Here is a 21,326-nt window from a genome sequence, read left to right as displayed (position 1 = left end):
CCTTCGGTAGGTCAGAGGCCCAGCCAGCGCTGGCAGGGCCCTGAGCGCACTGTGGGCGGGAGCACAGGGGCACCCACTCTGCTCCAGACATGCGTCCCCAGCACGGCCTCTGACCCCTCGTCGGAGCCCCTGAGTGAAATCCCCCCACACCAACCCGGAGAGGCCTCAGTGGACCTCCACAGGAGGCTGCCTGTGGGGAGCCACAGGCCCCGTGCTGGCCATGGCACCCAGAGTGTGCACTGCCCACTGACTGAGAAGCAGGTGCTGTCCATCACCCCCAGGCCAGATGAGAAAACTGTGGCCTCTGCACCTCCGCCTGGGGCGGCGGGCCTCAGGAGGGGCACGGTGTCCGCCACGCAGGCGACGCTATGTCCTCGCGGAGAGCAGAGGCCCCCGCCCCGCCCGCCGGCTCAGCACCTCTCGGTCTGCAGGGGATCGTGCCAAGCCCTGCTCAGCTGAGCCCCAGCCACCTGCCCAGGTGGTGAGGGGTCTTGTGGGGCACCCGCTGTCTCTGTTCCAGATGTGCCAGGGGAGCACTGACACCCCAACCTCAGGGAATGTGTGCTGGCCACAGCTGTCCTCTGGCAGCCGCAGAGCCAGACCTGGGAGATGACCCCCCCCCCCCCAGCAGCCCCAGCCCCAGCCCCAGCAGTCTCCTCCTCCTAGGAGGCGCCCAGGTACTGAGATCACCGATCGGTCCCGCCCACCTCTGCTCAGGGAAAGTTACCTTTCTACAGGGTGGCTCCTGTACCCCGCCCCCCCTGCAGAGAGAAGGCTGAGGGGGCTGCCCCCAAACCCATGGCTAAAACCTCAAAGCAAACGCCATCCAGGAGCCCATCTGTCCACACAGGCAGGAGGCCCCAGGCTGCGGGCAGCAGCTCTCACTGGCTCAGCACCGCACTCTGACTTTAATCCTTAAAACAAAACCAAAACACAGACTAAGCAAACACCACTGAGCACGCACACTGAAGGACCCAGTACCCCACTCTCCCCTGAGAACTAAGGGCTGCTCAGCCCGGCTGGTCCAGGCACGGCCCCAGGAGAAGCCTGCCAGTGGGGCCTCTGCAGCGGGCCGACCAGTCAGGTGAGATTTTTCCTTTGCTTCCGGATAAACACAGCCAGCAAGGAGCCTACGCGGCTGCATTCTCCAAGGTGCGGCCTCGGCCTCGCAGGGCCCAGAGCCAGCCAGTCTCCTAGGGCAGACCCGCATGCGCCCTGCCCCCTGCGGTCACTGAGTCCCTGTAGCCACAGCAGCCAGGAACCGGAGGTGGGGTCGTAAGGACAGAGCTGGGCTCACAGAGCACATATGGAAGAGGAAGCTGCAGGCTCAGCCAGAGTGAGGACGGACGGACGGACGGACGGCACCAAGCTGGGACTGGGGAAGGGGGTCAGGGGCCCTGTGAGGCCCGACCAGCTGGATGGAGCGCCAACCAGCAGGCGGCTGCAGCCAGGCATCCCAAGAGGCCAGGCCACCCCCGGGATACCCCAGGGGAGCATCTTCTGCCCCTCATCATCCGCCCCAGACCAGAGGCAGAGCCTGCCAGCCATGCCCACAAGCCCACGCACCTGCCCCGCCCCACGCAATACCCAGAACTGACGAAACCAGCCTGGCTCAGGAGAGGCTCTAGGGGAAAGGCTGAGGTACCCCAGTGACCACTGGGGAGGACAAGGCCAGGGTGGAGCCTGGACAGTGGGCAGCCTTGGGGCCAGCCCCAGCGATGGATCCTCATCTCCCTGCCCCCTCCTAGGCACAGAGGTGTATGGCCGATCAATGGAGGGGCCCAAGGGTGCCCCAGGTCCTTTCCCCAACCCAACCAAGCATCAGCCAATCCTGCTAAGGCCTGGGTATTGTCACTTGGACACACTGATGCCAGGCAGTGGAGTGAGCAGGTGGTCCAGGCGGACAAGGTCACTGAAGGTCACCAAGACACGGCAGAAGCCTAGCTGTGAGCTGCTCTGGTGTACTGTGTGCAGACCCCTGGCCCCCAATCCTCAGTGCCCATGGGGCTGAGCATCAGGTCACAGAGCCAGAGGAAAGCACAGAGGGCCACAGGCTGTCCCCAGGAGGGGCACCCACAGCCTGTGGGAGGGCTGGTCAGGGAGGCGGGAGGACGGCCGGCACTACGTCGCTGTCAGATATGGGCATGCTCGGCCAGAAAGGCAGGGCGGGCCGCAGCCCCTCAGTGCGCTTCCAGATATCCACACGATGACCCAAAAGTGCCCTAGGGCTGTGTGCAACTCCACGGGTAATGTCCTTCGGCCCTCCTGGTGTGATGCCCTCAGCCCCAGAGGTCCTATTTGAGGCCTGGCTGTTGACTCTACAGAGCTCTGCTGGGTAGAGGCAGGGACATTCCCCAAGGAACAGGGTGCTTCCCAGGACCCAGAGCACCTGGCCACTAAGGGTGGCCCAAAATCCACACACCCACTGACAGAGGAGGAGTCAGTACTGAGGGGGTGGGAGGCCCTTGCTGGCTCAGGAAAGATGCGTGGGTCCATGTGCAGGTAAGGAGCTCACCTGGCCGCTCCTCCTTCCTGCCAGTAAGTGCATTCAAGAACACCCAGAGGCCCGAGCCCTGCACCAGGCTTTGAGAAGAGAGCAAGGGTGGTCCAAGACCATGCCCACCCTGGGCTCCCCCGCCCCCAGCATCCCTCAAACACAACCCTTCCTCCAAAATCCTAATTGAAGAGTAAGGAAATCCTTTAAGGGGCTTCCTTTGAAAAACAGCCGCAGAACTCAAGCTAGCCTTCAACAAACAGCTGGTGGTAAGTGGTCTATGTCTAAACCTCGGGGCTCAGGCGACAATACCGAGGAGGCCAACCATTTTCGGTGGCTCCCTTCATAGGAGCCAGAGGGGTGGAGCCCAGCATGCAGTAGCAGGCACACCGGGCTGGGCTCCCGCGGCCCTGGCGCCTCCGCGTGGACGCAAGCTCAGATGCCCGGCACACGCACTCACCTGGTCAGGGAACCAAAGTTACGTTTCAAATTGGGTCAAGAGCTCCCTTACTTCTGGCCCCACGTGTCTCGCGGCATTTGCAGCCTCGGTTATAGCTTTCCGATACATCCCCTTCTTCTTACGGTTAAATCTCAGTTTGAAAAATTCAGAGAAAGGGGAGAGTTTTGAAATAGACAAGAATGATGTAGTCGGAGACCCGAACCATGAGACTTTTGCTTCTTGCCAAGAGGGCTCTCCGTCCTCCTTCTGGCCAAGGCTGATGTCAAGGACACGGGCTGGCCACCAAGGAAAACCATGAACCTTACCCCACACGACGTCCCCCACGGCCACCGTCCGTCCGTCCTCGGTCACGCACTTAGAGACACTCTGCGTGTGCAGCCGAACAGTCAGGGGCGGGACAGTCTGGCGAGCGGAGGAGGAAGGCACGGATGCGCCGTCCCCGGAGGAGAGGTCCCCGGTGTCCGCAGATGCCGCCTCCGAGCTGGACGACTTGGACTCGTCCAGGCTGTCGCTGCTGCACACGGACTCGCTGGCACAATCTGCTCTCCGCTTGGGGCACTCGACAAGAAAAGTCAAGCTGCCGCGCCCCTCTTTATCAGAGGGACACCCCCTGAAGTCATCGTCCTCACCAGAACTTCCAGAAGACAGGTCCTCCAGTCCATGGCCAGAGCCGTCGGCAAAGAGGGCAAGCGAGCTGGCCCGGGGGCCTTGGCGGCAGCCGTTCAACTCCTCCACCAGCTCCGCCCTGTACAGGGGCTCCCGCTCGCCGGCCCCCACGCGGTGGGGCTTCAGGCGGATCTTGGGAGGTGGTAGGTCCGAGCCCCGAGGCACAGGCCGTGTCAGCTTGAGCTTGGGGATGGAGGCCGGGGGCCCGCTGGGCGGCCGGTCCTCACTGCCCCTGGGGTCCGCATCCTGCAGCATCTCGGGGTCCTGGCTGCCATTCAGCGGGGGGCAGAAGGGCTCTAGAGAGCCGTGCACCCGGGAAGGGATCTTGACCACCTCGCCCTTGCCCTGGGGCGTGCTGTAGGAGATCTTGATGACTGGGCTCCGAGGCACCTGCTCCCCGGAGGCCCTGTCCTCCTCCCGCCTCTCCCTCTTGCTCCTCCTCGTGGTGGCCACGGTGGCAGGGTCGCCATCCTCCTGCTCCTCGGGCTTGAGGTGCTCCCTGTCTGGGGCGCTGCCCAGCCTCCGCCGGGGCCTGGGAGCGCCCTGGGGGCCAGCGCCGGGCTCCTGGGGACTCACCGTGGTCTTGCACTTTTCGCAGAGGACTTGGCGAGGCCGCAGGCGGATGGTGCTCAGGATGAGCCGGCCTGGGTCTCGGTTGCGGGACAGACGCCGCCGCGTCCGCTTGATGGTCCTGGGTGGGGGCTGTGGCACCCACTGCTGGTAGGTATTTCTCAGCCAGAGCGGGTGAGGGAACGGGGCACCTTCGAAGTACGGCGGGTAGGGGGGCAGGCTCCCTGCCGGCAGCGGCGGCACGAGGGGTGGGGGTGGCTCGGGGCCGGCTGTCCCAGGGGGCTGGTCCTCAGGGGGCTGGGCCCTGGGGGGAGGAGGTGGGGAGCCTGTGCGCAGCTGCATCCCTTCTCCGTCCCCCTCCTCGGGGCCCTGGCCATGGCAGCTGACTGCAGGGGGGTTGTCGGCCAGGGGCAGCGGAGCCAGCGTGGGCAGCCCAAAGAGGCCGGACCTGGCGGGGGAGACAGAAACAGAGCGTGAGGAGAGGCCCCAGCCACGCCCGGCCTGCGGTTGGGTCCTCTCAAGCAGGCCTGGGCTGTCTGTGCGGGGTTGCAGGTGGCACTGCTGGGCCACAGGTGATGTGCAGCCCCAGGTGGACGCACGCCCTTCAGGCCCGTGGCACGTGGTCTGCAGGCCACTTCCCTGATCACGGTGCCCCACATCAGCCTGTGGCCACAGGGAAGGAGGCTCATAGCTGGAGCACTGGCACGCAGCCCGGGAACAGGGTCTGTGTCCAGAGATGTTGCCTGACCTGGCCTGAGGGTCCAGCTGCTGCGGCTGGTGGTCCCTGTTCATGGTCTCTGTTGGTTCCCTCCCCTCTTCCTCAAGAGAAGTCTGCCCAGAAGGGGTGGGGAGCCAGGGAAGACCCCCAAAGGCCCTCAGGCCCTCTCTCTGCAGCATTCTGGTGCCAGGGGCCTCTGTTGACTGTGTGGGTGGGAGCCACAGCCTCTGCCACCCAGAGGGCCGAGTGGCCACAGACCAGAGCCCAGTCCCTCAGGGCCCCAACCACCCCTCTGGCCCTCAGGAGTGCTGCGTCCACTCCTGCCCACCACGACCCTGAAGGACCTCCCACCAGCCCCCCACAGGGGACCCATGATGGATCTTCAAGTGAGAGGGGCAAAAGTATTGCTACCAGGGGCAACGTCCAGGAACCAGCCGGGGCGGCTCAGGTCCAGATAGCCAGCAGGCCACCTGAGGGACTGGCTGCCTGGGCAGACCTCTCTCTGGGGTGGGGACGTGGAACCCTGACCACACAGGCTGAGGACAGACCGCAGGCCAGGAACCGCAGATTTCACAGCCACCAGGGTGCAAAGGGCGGCTCTTGGCGCCCTCCTCCCCTTCATCCATCGCCCTCGCCTCCCTGGGCTCTGCATCCCCATGTCCTCCAACATGCGGCCTGCCTGTGTTGGCAGAGCGCCCCCATCAGCTAGGTCCAGGGACCCAGAGACCCAGAGCCACACTATAGACAGCCCTCAGCCGGACATCGCCCAAGCCCTGGCCCATGGCTCAGGAGTGGACTCCACCCCCTCAGAAGGTTCACCTTAGGGGGTCCGCAGCCTCTGCATGGCCGCACACAGCAGGTGGGGGTCGCCCCATCTCACAGGCCTGGCTATGGGTGCTGCAGGAGGCTGTGTGATTAAGGTGGACACACAGCCCTAGCTGGGAGACACAGGTCCTGACCTGGCCACAGTCCCCCGCAGGAGGCACGGGCCTGGGGCCAGCTCAGCTGGGAAGCAGCCCGGCTTTCCCCTGCCGACCCCAAGAACACCTCGGAGCCTACGCAAGCCCAGAACTGGAGGAGCCGGCCCTGCAGAACCGCGGGGCACGCAGGCAGCCATACTTCCTTCCTGGAGCTGCCGCCCTGCCTGGCCACACCCTCGAGCTGCCTGGTGGGTAAACAGTGGGAAGGGCTGGCCCACAGGCTGGGCAGCCCTGGGGCCCTGGCAAAGCTCACAGCAGGTGCCCCCTCAACCCTTCAGTACCCCCTGGGATGCCAGCATTGCCATCCCTGTCTTCAGATGGGACGGTGAGGCAGGACCAGGGAAACTGCCCCAGTCAACAGAAGCCACTCTACCTGAGAACTGTCCAGAACACTGCAGCCCACGGCCCCCACGCCCCGCACCCTTGGCAAGGCCAAGCCATGGCCGCACTGGCCTAGCCCCAGGGACAGAGGCCCTCCGGCCTGGCACCACAGGCAACACTGCAGGTCTCGAGCCATCCCCGGCCTGCCAGGGTCCGCCCTGGACTCACAGGCCTTCCGGGTGGATGCAGCCATGGGCCCCTACCCTTGGGCGGAAGGCAGGCGTGTGGGGAGGGGCCCTGGGGACTGGGGTGACTCACCAGGGTGGGAGCCCGGGCTGGGCTGGCCAATGTCTCCACGCAGAAAACTGAGGGGACCCGGAAGCAAACCTCAAGACAGCATCCTTGGGGAGCTCAGAGTCAGAGCAAAGAACCTCTGTTTTGAGGAAAAGCTGGGGAAACCGAGGTAGGGGTGAGAAGCCCAGGAGGCTCAAATGGGGGGCCAGACCCCAACGCAAAAGGTAGCACCATTCCTGGGGGGCAGAGTTAGAGCTTCCGGGGGACACCGAGGCTCTTCCCCTCTGCAGTGACCTGGCAAGGCTCGAGGTTGGGGCACTGGGCCTGGTTCAAGGTCACGGCAGGCCAGCGGTGGCCAAGCCACATCCCTGGGACTCACCTGGGGGTCCTGCCCAGCCAACCACCCAGAGCAGCCCAGCTGAGGCCAGCCCAGGGGCAGGAAGAACGCAGAGCTCCGGGCGCCCCTGCCTGCAGCCGCTTCCATCTGGCTCTCCTGACCAGGCAGACCCAGGACACAAGGCTGCGGGCACCTCGGGCAGCCTCTGCCCCTCCCCCGCCAGTGTAGCCATCCCCTAGCCTCCAGAGGGGGGGAAGGCTGCCTGCTGCTGCCTACAGGGGTGAGTCAACAGGGCTCCGGGATTGTAACACTGCACATGCAAAGCCCATGGGAGCCCACAGAAACCTCTCCACACAGCCAGGAGCCTGCAGCCAGCATGGCCGGGACCCAAGCACCCAAGGCCCCAGCCCAGGCTGTCTATCCGTCTGGTTTAGAAAGTGCCCACCGTGTCTTTCTGCAGCCTGCAGGCAGCTACCCACAGAGCTGGAGCACAGCAGGCCTGGGGCAGGAAGGCCCGGCAGGTCACAGGGTGGGCACACGAAGGCCTCTCGGGACTGCGTCTGCTCCAGCAGTCGGGGCCAGCAGCTTGCCTGGATGCTGGATAAGCTCTTTCCCAGGGTACACAATGGGGCCTGCCCCTCGCTGTGGAAAATGACCCAGGATCTCCAGGGGAGAGGAGGTGGGCCCCAGCATCCTGACTCCAAGGTCTTAGCAATCACTGGCTCCCCAAGAGCAGCAGCCAGGCCCTCCCCACCCTACCCCATGCCTACTCTGCTTGCTGAGATGGCAGACCCCTGGAGAAGCAACCAAGGCCAGCCTGCCAAACAGAGCCTTGGGCACCAGCCTGTGGTGCTCCAGCTACCCGGGCAGGGAGGAGTCCCAGCCCTGCCGCAGCCCCCACACCCAGCTCATCCCATGCCCTGGGGAGTCATCCAGGACCATCTGCTGGCAGCTGAGTCTCCGTCCTGGATGGGGGATGTGCCAGGACTTGGCACTCTTTTGCAGGGGACAGGCAGCAGCTGGGGTCCTGGTCACAGAGGATGGCACCCTGGTAACACACCCTGTGACTCACACAGCCCAAGTCTGAGGAACACCAGGTTGGAGGTGGAGGCTGGAGGCTTTGGGTCACCAGGCAGCTGAAAGCGCCCTCACACCCACTGTCCATGAGACCAGCCCTCTACCACCCTGAGCCTGTCCCAGGGCCAGGGACACCCCTCCTGAGAGCCTCAACCAGAGGTGCACTCCCAAAGCACCCACAAACAATGCCCGCCCCACGACCCCTCAGGCACAGCGTGGGCCATCAAAGCTCTGGAAGGAACCCTCCAACATTCTGGGAAGTGGGGCTTGTTGAAGGCAGCTGGCTCAGGCCTTGGAAGCTTTAGGTGCTCAGAGAACGCACACGAATGTGTGGACGGAGGGGCGCCCAGAGCAGGGGAGAGCTTGCTGCAGACCACACTGCAGCTTGAAGCAGGTTCCACACGGAGCAGCCCTGCTGGGCCCAGGCCCTGCAGAGCTCCTCTCCCCTCTGCAAACAGGGAAAGATGCCTCCCCCAAGCTGGCCCACATAAACACTGGTGCCTGGGCCCTGCTTCATTCCTTCTGTCCAGGAGCCTGTGTGACTAGGACCCATCTGTGTGGCCATTTTAATCCAGCCAGGAAATGTATAGCAGGCTAGCACTGAAGTGGGCAACCAGCCCTCCAGGTCTGTGTCTGAACGAGGCGGACCACCAATACATCAGCATCCAGAAACAGTGTCCTTCCACCCTGAACACAGCCTGCGTGACCACCGTCCCTCTGGGACCCGCATGCTCCTGGGTTGTGCGCTGCGTCCAGGATCCTGCCTGCCCTGCAGGCCAGTAAACAATTGCTTTGGGACTCCTAATGTTGTGGGTAAAGAACTGAGAACAGAAAGTAGGGGGCCAGGCGCAGGAAAGACTGCAGGCAGAAGCCGGGCAGTCTGGGGGCTGAGCCTGGGAGGGCCGGAGGGGCAGGGAGCCAGGTTTATCTGCAGGTTCTGTTCAAGGACAGTCAGTGGGCTCCAGAGAGTGCCAGGTGGAGCAGGGCAGAGCTGCGCCCACTAGGCCAGCTCCAGGCTCCAGGGCAGCTCTGGTTACGGCCGAGCGTGGCTGCGGCAGTACTGACACCCACGCCACACGTTCTACAGCTGCCAGTTCCCAGGCCAGGATCTCAGCAGGCCTGCTTCTCTCCACCACGGGGGCGTAGATCTGCACACAGGTTGGCTAGAGGCCTCAGGGAGGGCGCCCGCTGCCTCTGCAGACAGCACACATCTCCAGCCACAGGTCAAGCTGTGTCGGTCTACCTCACCCTGAGTCAGACAGCCCAGGAAATGGGGAACTTCTCTGCAAATACCCCTCTCCAGAGAGGAAAGGCCAGAGTTGTGCCTGCAGGGCTGGCAAGCCACCCTGCAGACCAGGATGGAGCCCACCAGGCCAGGGAGGATGAGGCCGCCATCAGCGGGCAGGGGTCACAGCCACCCCAAGTCCCTGGCTCTCTGCAGCTCCAGGTGGCCGCCTGCAGGCCCCCAGCGTCATGCCCAGTGGTAGCCACACAGAGCAGGGTAGCAGTCACACAGGAGGACATATGTTAAGTCACATGACTTGTGCATAAATGGCTTCTGGCACATCTAATGAAGAGATAGTGTCAGCGAGATAACTGTCAAGGGAGGAAGGACCCTGCTCGTCCACGCCAGACGGGAAATCTGGGCTTTGGGGAGGGAAAAAGTTGGGTCTTTGAAAGCGGGGACATCCACTGCTCCCAGTTTTGAAATAAAGCCCAGCAAGAGATGATTAATGCCTAATCATTTATCTGGCAGTGACAGCCAGCTCACTACCATGTGACCGGGACCTGGAGGCGCATCTGCAGCCCAGGGGTCCTGCAGCAGCGGGTGCACAGGTGCGTCTCCAGAGGGGCTGCCAGCCCTACAGCTCGGCTCTTCCACTCCTCCCCGCGGCTCTGGGACCCTGCAGCAGGCACAGCTGCTCCCCATCAGCCACTCCTGCACACCGCGGGGACCCACGACAGGGGCAAGATCCCCGCTCCTAAGCCACAGAGCAAGACCCCCGCGCATCTGACCCCCCTGGAGCGGACCACATTCCGAAAAGAGCCAAATTCAGCAGTCTGTCTAAACAAAGAAAAGTGGTTAATTACACCAGATGTGCAGAGTTCGGGCCGGGCGCTCGCAGCCCCTCCACGCGTCCTCCCGCCCAAGTCGCAGGACTTGGGGAGAGAGCCACTTGTGCCCTGAGCGGCGCCGGCCGGCGAACCCAGGCCGGCGCAAACCGAAAGCGGGCGCCGGTGCCGCCCCGCCCGCCCGCCCGCCCGCGGCCCGGCCGGTCCGGAGGGGTGCCGGCCCGCGCCCCGCCCGCTCACTTTTTCGTGCAGTCCAGCAGGACCCCCGCGAAGCTGCGCTCGCCGCAGCTCACGGTGACCACCAGCGCGCCGTTGACGACCTGCTCCACCCGCACCGGCAGCCGGCAGCCGGCCCGCGGCTCCATGCTCCGCGCTCGAGGCCGCCGCCGGGTCAGCCCGCGTGACGCCGCCTGACGTCACAAAGCTCGCTGGCCGCCGGCCGGGCGGGCGGGCGGGCCTCCCGGTGCGCCGCCGGCCGGCATCCCGGGCCGGAGCGAGGGGAGCGGACCCCGGCCATGCCTTCCGGGACCAGCCCTGGCCCCCGCTCCCCTCCCCGTCCCGCCCTGCCTCGGCTCTGCACCCCAGGGCTCGGCGGCGCCCCCCCACACACACCGTGCCTGGCTCCGTGGCCACCCGGCTCCCGGGAGGAAGTCCCCGCGGGCGCAGGAGACTCGGGTGCGGAGAAGGCACCAGCCCCATCTATAGCAAGACAACAGCCAAATGGCCCCCGCCCCTCACGGGGCCACCGGGGTGCTCAGCACCCCCTTGGGTAACCAGAGGACCCAGGCTCAGGATGCCCTGTGCGTGGGGAAGGGGTTGGGAAGGTAACGACGTCCAGGCCCGGGTCACATCCCTCAGGTCCCCGTGGCCGAGGGCCTTCCTCCAGCGTGCAGCCTTGGCTAGGGGGGGACTGGGATGTGTGGAGGGAGAGGTGCTCAGCAAACGCTGGACCCTTCGCGTGCTCACCGGCTCAGGACCACTTAACCTGTTGCCCCCGGGCCGGCTGGGATGGTGGCCTGGCCCTGTCGTGGGCCCTAAGCCAGGCTCCCTGTCCTGACTTCGGACATGATGCACAGAGGGGGAGAGAGCTGACGGCCACCTGCCTGCTGGTCCCCGCTGCCCCTGCTCACCCACCTGGCACCTCCGGGAACAGTTGGAGCCTGGGTACGAGTGCCACTCGCCCTCCAGGGAGCCAACCAGGCAGTCAGAGACTCCTCTCCAGGTCTGAGATTGGGGGATGGGATTGGAGGGGCTCCATTGCTGGGAGAGGACGACTTTGGAGTGCCATGCAGCAGGCACGCTTCCCAGACCGGGGCCAGGGCTAGGAGCTGGCCGGCCCACCCGCCTAGCCCCATCACCAACTGAGCAGAGCTCCCTGGCGTCCCAGAGATCCTGGGCCCCGAGGCAGAACCACAGACCGCCAGCAATAGCTCCTGGGCTGGTGGGGCAGCATGGGTGGGGTGCCAAGGGTGTGTCCACCAGTGGTGTAAGGGAGATGCTTGAGCAGCTGGCTCCCTGCAGAGGCAGGGTCAGACTGTGTGGGCCCAGAAGAGGGTGGACAGCCTCTGAAGCACTCCGGGTGAGGCAGGGCGCCTGGGAACTCAGTTGGGGCAGTTTCAGGTGTGGTCTTGCTGGGCCCTGGGAAGCGTGTGTGTGTGTGTGTGTGTGTGTGTGTGTGTGTGTGTGTGTGTGTGTAGTCCCATGGGGCTGTGGGTGGGTGGGCTGGCGGGAGAGGCCTGAGGGAGACCTCTGCAGCTGCAGCTCACAGGCCACAGATCAGAAGCCAGCCATGGCCCCTGCCCCTCTCTCTGCCTCTGCCAGCCTGGTTTGTGCTGTGAGCTGTGTATTTTTAATTGCACTTGGAAGCCATTTTTAAAAACCTGTTCACTCAGTAGAATATTTAGAAAGAGAGCAGATTGCTTTGCAATAAAAATGGTGGCCTTTGGGCCTCACCCGAGCAGCCGGCCCCGCCCACAGGCTCCCACTCCCTCCCCCTGGTTTCCAGAAGGCGGTGGGAGCTGCCCATCCTTGATTAAAATGCAGATGACCTCGGGGTATCAGCTCCTTGTCCCGGCTCTCTGATCCTGCACTGCCGGGGTCAGGCCTGGGTGCTCAGGCTGACCAGTGCTGGGTGGCGCCGGACACCACTTTGGCGCAGCTGCCTGCGGTGAGCAGACAGTGGCTGCCCTGGTAGAAAGGAGAGAAGCCTCAGCACTGCCTACCCTTCCCTAGAGACCCGTAAAGCCCCAGCAGGCACCTCTCCACAAAGCCTACAGGACAGGCGCGGGAGGCAGAGCCGGCCCTTTAGGTCCCGTGGGCACAGTGGGGGTGCCGAGGGGCCAGGAGACCGTCCAGAGGACTGCCTGTAGTGGGCAGTACGCGGCTGTGGAAGGCTCCCAGCCTGGGGCGTGGCCGGGGGCGTGGCCGGGGAAGGGCTGGCTGAGTTCTCTCTGGGCTCAGGACCAGAAGGCGGGCCGCAGGCTCTTCCCAAGACTCACCATGGCACTTCACAGTTAGCTTTGGTCTCCCCAAGATGGGAGGCTCAGGACTCCGCTGACCAGGCTGAGGCTGCCCACAGCCACAGCGTGCCCTAGGGCCACAGGCGGCACAGCTGAGCTCACCAGGCCTGGCCCTGGGCAGGCTTCCTGCGAACGTCTGGCTTTGTCCTGCACCTCTGGACTGCAGCCTGGTCAGGAGGCCTCAGGCCACAGCCGTGGGTCAGAGACCAGGGATTTCTCTGGAGTTGCTTCCCAGAGGCCAAAGGCGTCGGCCTCCATGCGTAGGCGCAGGCTGCCTCAGGGGGGGCCAGGGGCCCGGCAGTTGTTGGGGGCAGGCCATTGAGGGTGGGACCTGGTGGGGCTGTCTGGTCCACTGGGAAGCCATGCGGGTGTGTAGAGTGGGGCCTCCCTAAGGCATCTGGGGAGTCAGGTTTCCCTGAGGCTGCCGGACACAGTTTTTGTGGCGCTCTCTGAGGCAGGGGCTCAAGGGAGTCTTTGCAGCTGGAGAAGCCTGACCTCCCTGCACACCACAGAGCCTTGGAAGCATTCGATTGGCCTGGCTGGGAACAGAACCTGCCAGAGCTGCACTGGAGATGATGCAGAGAGCTGGCTAGGAGGGTGGGCTCCGGGCCACACTGCAGACTCTCCTATCTGATCTTGAGTCGGTCCACCACCCCTGCTCAGTGTCCTCGTCTGTGAAGTGGGAATGATGACTACCACTTAGGCATATAGTGTGGATTAACTCAGCATAGAGCCAGTCCTCAGCAGGAACTCTGCACGTGCCAGCTACCGTGTCTATCCCCACCATCACCACCACCACTGTCACTGCTGTCACCACCACCACCATCATTATCACAACTGTCACCACCACCACCACCACCAGTCACTGCCATCATCACCACCACCCTCACCACCGCCATCACATCCTCATTATCACCATAACTGTCACCATCACCACCACCATGGTTCTCAGCACCATCACCACCACCGCCATCACTGTTGCCATAAGCACCACCATTCTTTCACCACCACCATCATCGCTATCACCACTGCCATCACCATTATCACCATCATCACCACTACCACCCTTAAAGCCATCGCCACCACTACCAGCACCATCACCGTTACCAAGACCACCATCATCACTGTCCCCGTGACTACCACCAGCACCCCATCACGGTCCTCCCATGTAGCTGAGCCTGCAGGGGGATCCTCAGGCCCACCCCACTCCAAGCCTCAACGGCATGGTCAGGGGTGGGGAGCAAACGCTGTGCCCACATGCCCTGCGCAGGCTCTGCCCCGCTGGTATCCAGCCAAGTATGGTGGAGCTTCTGAAGAGCCCAGGAGGTGAGTGCTTTCAGAGAGTGACCTATGACCCTGCCACCCCCATGACCTGCTGCCTGGCAGCCCTCCTCCATACTGAGATCCAAGGGGCTGCACTGCAGGGATCTGAGTAAGAACATTTTGAGAGGGGGAATCTCCCTCCTGGTTGGTTGCCATGGCTTCAAAATAATTGATCTGTGGCCGGGAGTGGTGGCTTATGCTTGTAATCCCAGCATTCAGGAGGCTGAGACAGGAGGCTCGAGGTTCGAGGACAGCCTCAGCTACTTAGTGAGGCCCTCTATAACTTAGTGAGACCCTGTTTCAAAAATAAAGAATAAAGAAAAAAAATCAGGGCAGGTGTAGCTCTGAGGTCGAATGCCCCTGGGTTCCATCCCCAGACCCACACACACACACACACACAAAGTTGATCTATGGCTCTTCTTGTTTTTGAATGAGGTAGTTGTTTTTCCTTGAGAGCATCCTAAATCAGCTGTGGGTCACTGTGAAGTGGAGAGGCACCACAAGCACTCATTTACTCCAATGGGATTTAGAACTCTCCCTCCAAAGGTGTCCCCAGAGTCCATCACCAGCCAAGTGTTTGTTTTACCAGGTCGGAAGTCAAGCCCTGGTGCCCTAGCGTTGGAGAGAGGAGCAGTCCCTCCTGTGTTGATCCGAACTGCTTGGCAAAAGCTGATCTCTCTCACTTGTCTGTGGAGGGAAATGCACTATTTCTGGAAAAGACTTCCATGAAGAGGCAGGCTGTAAAGTGACGGGTGGTAGGAGAACCGTCCTACAGCCTGTGGTTGCTCTCGGGGACACCCAGGCCGAGCCTCTCCACTCGCCTTCACACCTGCCAGGTGCGTCTCCAGTGAGCCTGGGCCCGCCCACGGCTGTACCAGGGGCAGGGCCCATCCTGGCCCCTGGCTGGGTGCTAGAACACAGCAGGCAGGCACCTTTTCCAGACATGAAAGGACTATCCTGGAGAAGCCTGTCCTCTGCCTGCCTCATGCCGCCCAGCACGGTGGGGCGGAGGGAAAAGGCAGCTGAGCTCCCGCTCTGGAGGGAGTGGGCCCTTCCCACCTTGCCAGGCTGGCTGTCCATTTCCTAGGCCAGCCCACAGCCGGCAGCACCAGAATCTTCCTTCCCCGCAGCGGTGAGACATCCGAACAGAAACCTGCCTGGCCCAGGGCCTCCGAGTCCCATTCTGCATGGGACTAACCTCAGCGAAGTCTTTCGTGTGGTGTTTGATTTTTTTTTAAAACCTGATGATATCAAACCTCATGCCCAAAGATGGACTTTGATTTGCTAAAAGCATGGTGATATTTCACAAACTAATTTTGTTACCCGTATCAGGGGACAGTTGGAGAAAACCCTGTTTGCGTTCATATATATACACATACGTATATGTATATATGTATTTTTTCAGTACTAGGGATTGAAGCCAGGGGCATTCTACCTCTGAGCTATACCTGCAGCCCTATTTTTTATTCTTTATTTTGAAACAGGGTCTCTCTAAGCTGCAGAGGGCCTCACTAAGTAGCTGAGGCTGTCCGCGAACCATGATCCTCCAGTCTGGTCACAGCTGTCGCTAGGCTGTCTCAGGCACAAGCCTGACACAGACACCTGGGGCCCGCCCAGACACCCCAAATTCACCAGGGAGAGAGGGGGCCCACCCAGACACCCCAAATTTACCAGGGAGAGAAGGTGCCTGCCCAGACACCCTGAACTCACCGGAGAGAGAGGGTACCCACCCATATAGTCCAAATTCAAGAGGGAGAGAGGGCACCTGCCCAGACACCTAGAATGTACCAGGGAGTGAGGGGGCCGACCCAGATGCCCCACATCGACAGGTCTTGAAGGCACGGGAGCCTGCGGTGGAATCTGCTGGCAGCGAGGCCTGGTTCAGACGAGCTGCCATGGGGTCAGGGGCTTCAGTGGTGCCCTCCCCACCTGGCTCTGAGGACCTTCCAAGCAGGGACCTGGAGCAGTTTGTCACATAGCAACAGAGAGCCGAGAGTGGGCAGAGAGGGCAGATGAACACGTTCTATAGCCCCACCTGAGGCTGAAGACAGAAAGGAAGAGAAGGGGCAGGAGGGAAGGGGAAGCTGGCACAGAAGAACTGCTTAATTTTCAACAAGGGAAAAAAATCCCGTGGAGGGACTCGAGGAAGCCACATACTGGGTTCTGTTAAGGACTAACGAAATTGATAAATCCCTAGCAAAGCACCAGTATGGAGAATGAAAAAGCAGACATTAGGATAGAGGCTAAAGACATGAACCACTAAGAGGACATCACGTGAACTTCACGCTGATACATATCTGCAACTTGGATGAAATGGAAACATTCTTTGAAAGACATATTTACCAAAATTGACAGGAAAGGAAATAGAAAGTCTCAATAGTCCTCCATCTCTTAAAGATGTTTTCCAGAAAAAGCCGTCACTGAACATCCAGTTACACGCCTGATGCAAGAGGCGGCGCACAGCTCCTCGGCGGCCTGGCAGGAGGGAGGCCCATGCAGGCTGCTCCTCCACGGGCGGCCTGGAGCGAGGGCGCGCCTGGGCTGTCACCTTTCCCTGCTGGGCAGAGCTCAGCCCCGGGACTTCTGGCAGGGCTCAGGCAAACGAGCTCACCTGGTGATGGTCACGGCTCAAGGAACCACGACCACACTTGTGACTAGAGCCTAGAGGCGGGGACCCTCAAGCCCTCCGTCAGCGGGGCTGTGGAGTACGGTGGCTGAAATGAGAACCCTGTGGCCCTTTACAATACGCTTTCTTTTAATGCAGCTTTTTTTTTTTTTTAACCTTCTACAGCCTCAGAAAAGAAACTCAGCTTTATTTAGCCGCGGGCTGCCCCTGAAACCCGCAGTCAGGACACCGAGTGCGTGCCCGGTCCCCACCGCGCGAGGCCGGCCCGCCCTGCGTCTGGGCATGCTTGTCATCAGCACCGCAAACATCTCTGGGCTCTTAATATTTCGTGTTAAAAAATATATTTTGAGGTTGTGACGCTGGTGAGTGGAGCGGAAGGTTCCCAGTGAGCGTGGGGAACGGGGGCTGCTTGCTCAAGGTCGACTCCAGTCTCAGCCTCAGCACTTCATCCTGCAGCTTCTGGGCCTTGGGGGGAAGAAGAGGACCGTGAAAGAGGAGGGCAGCCCCTGGGCGCCACCTGGAGGAGGGCCAGACTCTGTTCAGACAGCTTCCCTGGGGCTGGCCCCGGCCTGCGAGCAGGCACTGCTGCAGCCAGGGCCCTTCTGACCTGCGAGCAGGCACTGCTGCAGCCAGGGCCCTTCTGAGACTCGCAGCCAGGCACACAGGGCTCGCCTCTGCCCACAGGGGAGAAGAGCCGCCCTGCCTGGAATCGGATGCGTACTTTCTGCTCCGAATCTCTCCCACATTCCCGGCCCATCTACTGGCCAGAGCAAGGTGAAACAGAAAAGCAGGCCTTGCCCTGTGGGCACAGAGGCCGCAGGGCCACCTCCCTGCCCTGAGGATGAGAGACAGAGTCCCTCCCTCTGCCTCCTGGGCAGATAGACCTCCACCAATTCCCATGCCCATCCCTTCCCATAGGGCTGCTGCAGCTTGGTCTCCCAGGCTGACATCATTACGACCAGGAAAGATCATTGCTCCTGTCTAGCAGGTGTGAGTCTGCTGTTCTGCTTTGTCTAGAAACATGTCTCTTTGTGGAAGTAGTCACTGTGTCCTTTTAGGAATCTGGACATCCCCTATATGCCTGTCCTCCAATCTCCCACACTAGACGCCTCCTGGCCCGCCTCTGCTGGTCCACGCTTGTCCTTGGAGAGCCCTCGGTGCACAGGCTCCGGCCCGCGTGGAGCAAGGCCGGTGTCCTGGAACACTTTCCCTCTCTGGGCTAACTCCCAGCTTGGCCCGGTAGCTCAGAGAGGAGGGCTGGGCGTGAGCACTGTTCCTGAGGGCTGAGTCTGCAGAGGCCTGTGTTCCACCCAGACGGTCCCGTCGGCCAGAAGCCAGCGGCTCCGGCCTGGAGGCACGTGGTGCTAGCGTCACCTGGGTCACCTGGGGTCCCCGCTATCCCACTCGCTCCTGCGTCTCTGCAGCACCTGTTGGGAGGTGCTGAGCTTCCTGGCTCAGTCTTCCAGGCTGTTTGGACTTTAAAATTCCTGTCTTTCTGTTTCCCATCTATCCTTTACTTTTTCTTCCATTTCCTGGGAATTTATTCGATTTCATTTATTGATTTAAATCTTTTAAGACGTTCTTGACATATTTTAAATCTATCTCCCAGAGTTCTCCTTGTTAGTGTTTGGGTTTTTCATTATTATTATTATAATTATTATTATAATTATTATTATAATTATTATTATTATTATTATTATTATTATCATATGTATGTGTGTGTGGTACTGCGTAATGAACCTAAGGCTGCTGTACTTCTGAGCTACACACCCAGCCCTATTTTATTATTTACTTTGAAACAGGGTCTCACTAAGTTGCTGAGGGCCCCAGTGAGTTGCTGAGGCTGGCCTCAAACCTGCGATCCTCCTGTCTCAGCCTTCTAAGTACTGGGATTACAGGCGTGCGCCACCACATCCGGCTGGCATTTGTTTTTAATGCCAGCTTGCTGGTTTCCGGTGGCTCTCCACCATAGCTCAGAGGATTTGAAGGCAGGCTTGTAGGGCTTAGTTTTGCCTCCGAGGTGGCTGTTCACCCACTCACTGTCCGGCTGGCCTGCTGAGGCCTCTTCCTTCACACTAGGGCTTTGCCCAGCGGCTGGGCGCCCTGGGCTCCTCACGCCTCAGGACGAGGCCCAGGCCAGGTCCTGTGGAGAGTGGGCGGGCTGTCGTAGGCCACTCGGGACAGGCTGTCCCTGGGGACGCCCACAAGGCTTTGCCCTGGTCTCTGAGAGGCTGGGGGAGGCTGGTCCCTAGCACAGCCTGGACACAGGAGTGCATCCTGTCCCTTCCTCAGGGCGACGGAGCCTGTGGAGTCTGGTTGTTTATATCTCTAGAGAGGAACCAAATGGCCCGCTGGTGGCTGCCATGGACTGGCCTGGGTGTTGAATGGACTGGCCATTCAACCTCTCTGCTCCAGCTTCACGGTCCTGCACTTCGACTCTGTGGAACGGACCGCCATGTGTCCTGTCGGCTCTCTTCCCAGGGGCCTAAGGAGCCTCTCCAGGTGGCTTCTTATGGCCTCCTTCCACCCGCTGAGCCTGCGGGGGCAGGATGGCCTCCTTCCACCCTGACTCCTCTCCCCGGCAGGACGCCTGTGCACACACTTGGCCTGATCCCAGCAGCGGCCAGGCAGGACGATGTGGGAATCCAAGGCGGGAGGGAGGTGTGTTTGGGGTCCAAGCAGAAGCCTGTGGTCTTCCGGTATGGAGACCTGGCCACATCGCGTCCAGGCAGCTGTGCCAGCCCCTCAGCCGGCCTCAGGCAAGGCCCCAGGCAAAGGACCTGCTCCTGCCTCCCAGCTGCCCCACCCGTCGCGGTCAGGTACACACCGTGTGCTGCGACGGGCGGCCAGCGCAGCCCGGGGCCCACCGTGGGGGACATCTGCTTGTCCTCTGAGCAGTGGTGACCCAGGGTGCCCTGTGTGTTCAGGAATGACAGGCAGCCCCCCAGGCGCAGGGGCCTGGGGAGAGAGGCGAGGGCACTCACACTCTCCAGGTCCTGGGCAGCCGTCCTCTCCTCCGGCAGCGGCGCCGCACCTCTGGAGCTCCTGCGCGCCTGCTGCATGCGCTGGTTTATCTTCTCCTCCAGGTCCACCGCAGCCCGGGAGATACTGAGAATGCAGGGCAGTGGGTGCTGGGACTCGGGACCTAGCCCCGCAGTTCCTATTCCAACCTGGAGACCATGTTCCTTCTTCCTCCAGCCCACCCACGTCCCTGGCATGCAGGGCGCCTCCCACACTGAGCCCCTGCCTGGAGCTCCCCCGCCCCTTCTCAAGACCCTGAGCCGCAGGACCTTGCTCTGCTTCACACGTCAGACCAGGAGAGACAGCACACAGCAGGATGCTGCTCGCTGCCATGCCAGGAAGAACGCACATTGTTTTCATGTGAAACACAGTTTTACCAAACCTCTACACAGAAAATCTTATTAAGCTAGGATTTTTTTTTGTGTGTGTGTGGTACTGGGGATGGAACCCATGAGCATTCTACCTCCAAGCTACACCCTGAGCCCTATTTTTTATTTTTTAATTGGAAATAGGGTCTCACTGAGTTGCAAAGGGCCTCACTAAGTAGCCGAGGCTGGTCTTGAACCCAGATCCTCCTGTCCCAGCCTCCCAAATGCTGGGATCACAAGTGTGCCACCATGCCCAGCTTAAACTGGGATTTTAAACATATTTCTTTCCCTGTTAGTAATGGGGCTTGGGACCTGGGGCTTCTATTCTTGGATGGTAAGTACCATGCCTTAAAGTGACAGAGATGGGCTTGAGAATCTGTTGCTGAACGTTGGCTGTCTGTCCATGAGCCCCTCAGCGCCTTGCTCTGGGCCCCGCCCACACTGTCCTGTGAGTCCCCAGGGTGCAGCTCAGGGCTCCTGCTCTCCCTCAGGGTCAGCCCCCACTGGCACTGCACTCCCTGATATCCCTGCCCGCCTCCTGGGCCGCAGATGACCTGGCCTCTGGGGACAGAAGCCCTGCCTGCCCAGCAGCCTGCCAGCCCTGGCCAGAGACCCACTACCAAGCACTTCTCGGTGCCCCGGGCTGGGTCCCACTGCGGCCTCCGGACCCAGTGTTCCCTTGGAGGGCCACTGTCTCCTCCCCCTGCCCCAGGACCTGGCCTCCACCCTGCCAGCCCCTCTTCCCTCAAGTTCCTTGCTGCTGGGCCTTGCCCCGTACTCCTCAGGGTATGGCTGGACATTTAGCCCAAGGGTCAGGTCTAAGGGTTGAGGGGAGAACAACGGGGCAGGGCGAGGCCAAGTGCGGGGCAGCATCCCCGCAGAGGCCCAGATCCTAAATCCTGGGGATGCTGAGCCCCTCGGAGCAGGGCCCGAGTTTTTCTGGCTCACCCTTCTGCCTGGAGAGCCCGGCATACGCCTGCCGTTGGGGTTGGGCTGAGCACAGGCGTCAGGCGGCGGGCGGACCCCACCGTGACCACTGACCTTCTCTCTCCATCAGCGTGCGGAGTTTTCTCTTTGCTGTGCTTCGTTTTCCCAAATGAGTTTGCTGGAATTTTCCCTTGCTCTATTAGATCTGTGGCGAATGGAATCTTTGAAGCCACCTAGGAAAACAAGATGTTTGCAGGAATCTAAGAAAATGCTGCTCTGACTGCCCCGCTTGCGCTTGCTCACCAGGAACTGCAGGGACGCTCGCTCTGCGCTGGGAGAGGTCGCCAGTGATGGTCCCCGGCGACACTGCGGTCACCATCGGGCCCTGGCTGGCGCTCACGCTCACGCCAGAATTGGGAAAGGTATAGACGAGGGACCCTTGGTGGCTGCCACAGCTGGCTCCTGGTGCTTGGAAATTCTCACAGGGCTGATAGAAACTGCACTATAAAAACAGTCCCATCTGTCCCCCACACAAACTGACTGGTGTTTATG

At 61.5% G+C, this 21,326-nt stretch overlaps 1 protein-coding gene across 1 annotated transcript; it reads right to left on the bottom strand.

The window, feature by feature from the left end:
- Window positions 1-2,972: 2,972 nt before the first annotated feature.
- PWWP2B (PWWP domain containing 2B) lies at window positions 2,973-10,355 on the bottom strand (the record flags this gene model as incomplete). The annotated part of the gene is made up of 2 exons (XM_080695113.1): window positions 2,973-4,638; window positions 10,231-10,355. 2 exons carry the CDS (start codon window positions 10,353-10,355, stop codon window positions 2,973-2,975), a joined length of 1,791 nt encoding a protein of 596 aa, XP_080551239.1.
- Between the last annotated feature and the right edge of the window lie 10,971 nt (window positions 10,356-21,326).

This window comes from Muscardinus avellanarius, assembly GCF_963383645.1.
Source record: "Muscardinus avellanarius genome assembly, chromosome: 4".
In the NCBI taxonomy this organism is placed as follows: Eukaryota; Metazoa; Chordata; class Mammalia; order Rodentia; family Gliridae; genus Muscardinus; species Muscardinus avellanarius.
This window is presented reverse-complemented; position numbering and strand designations above follow the sequence as displayed.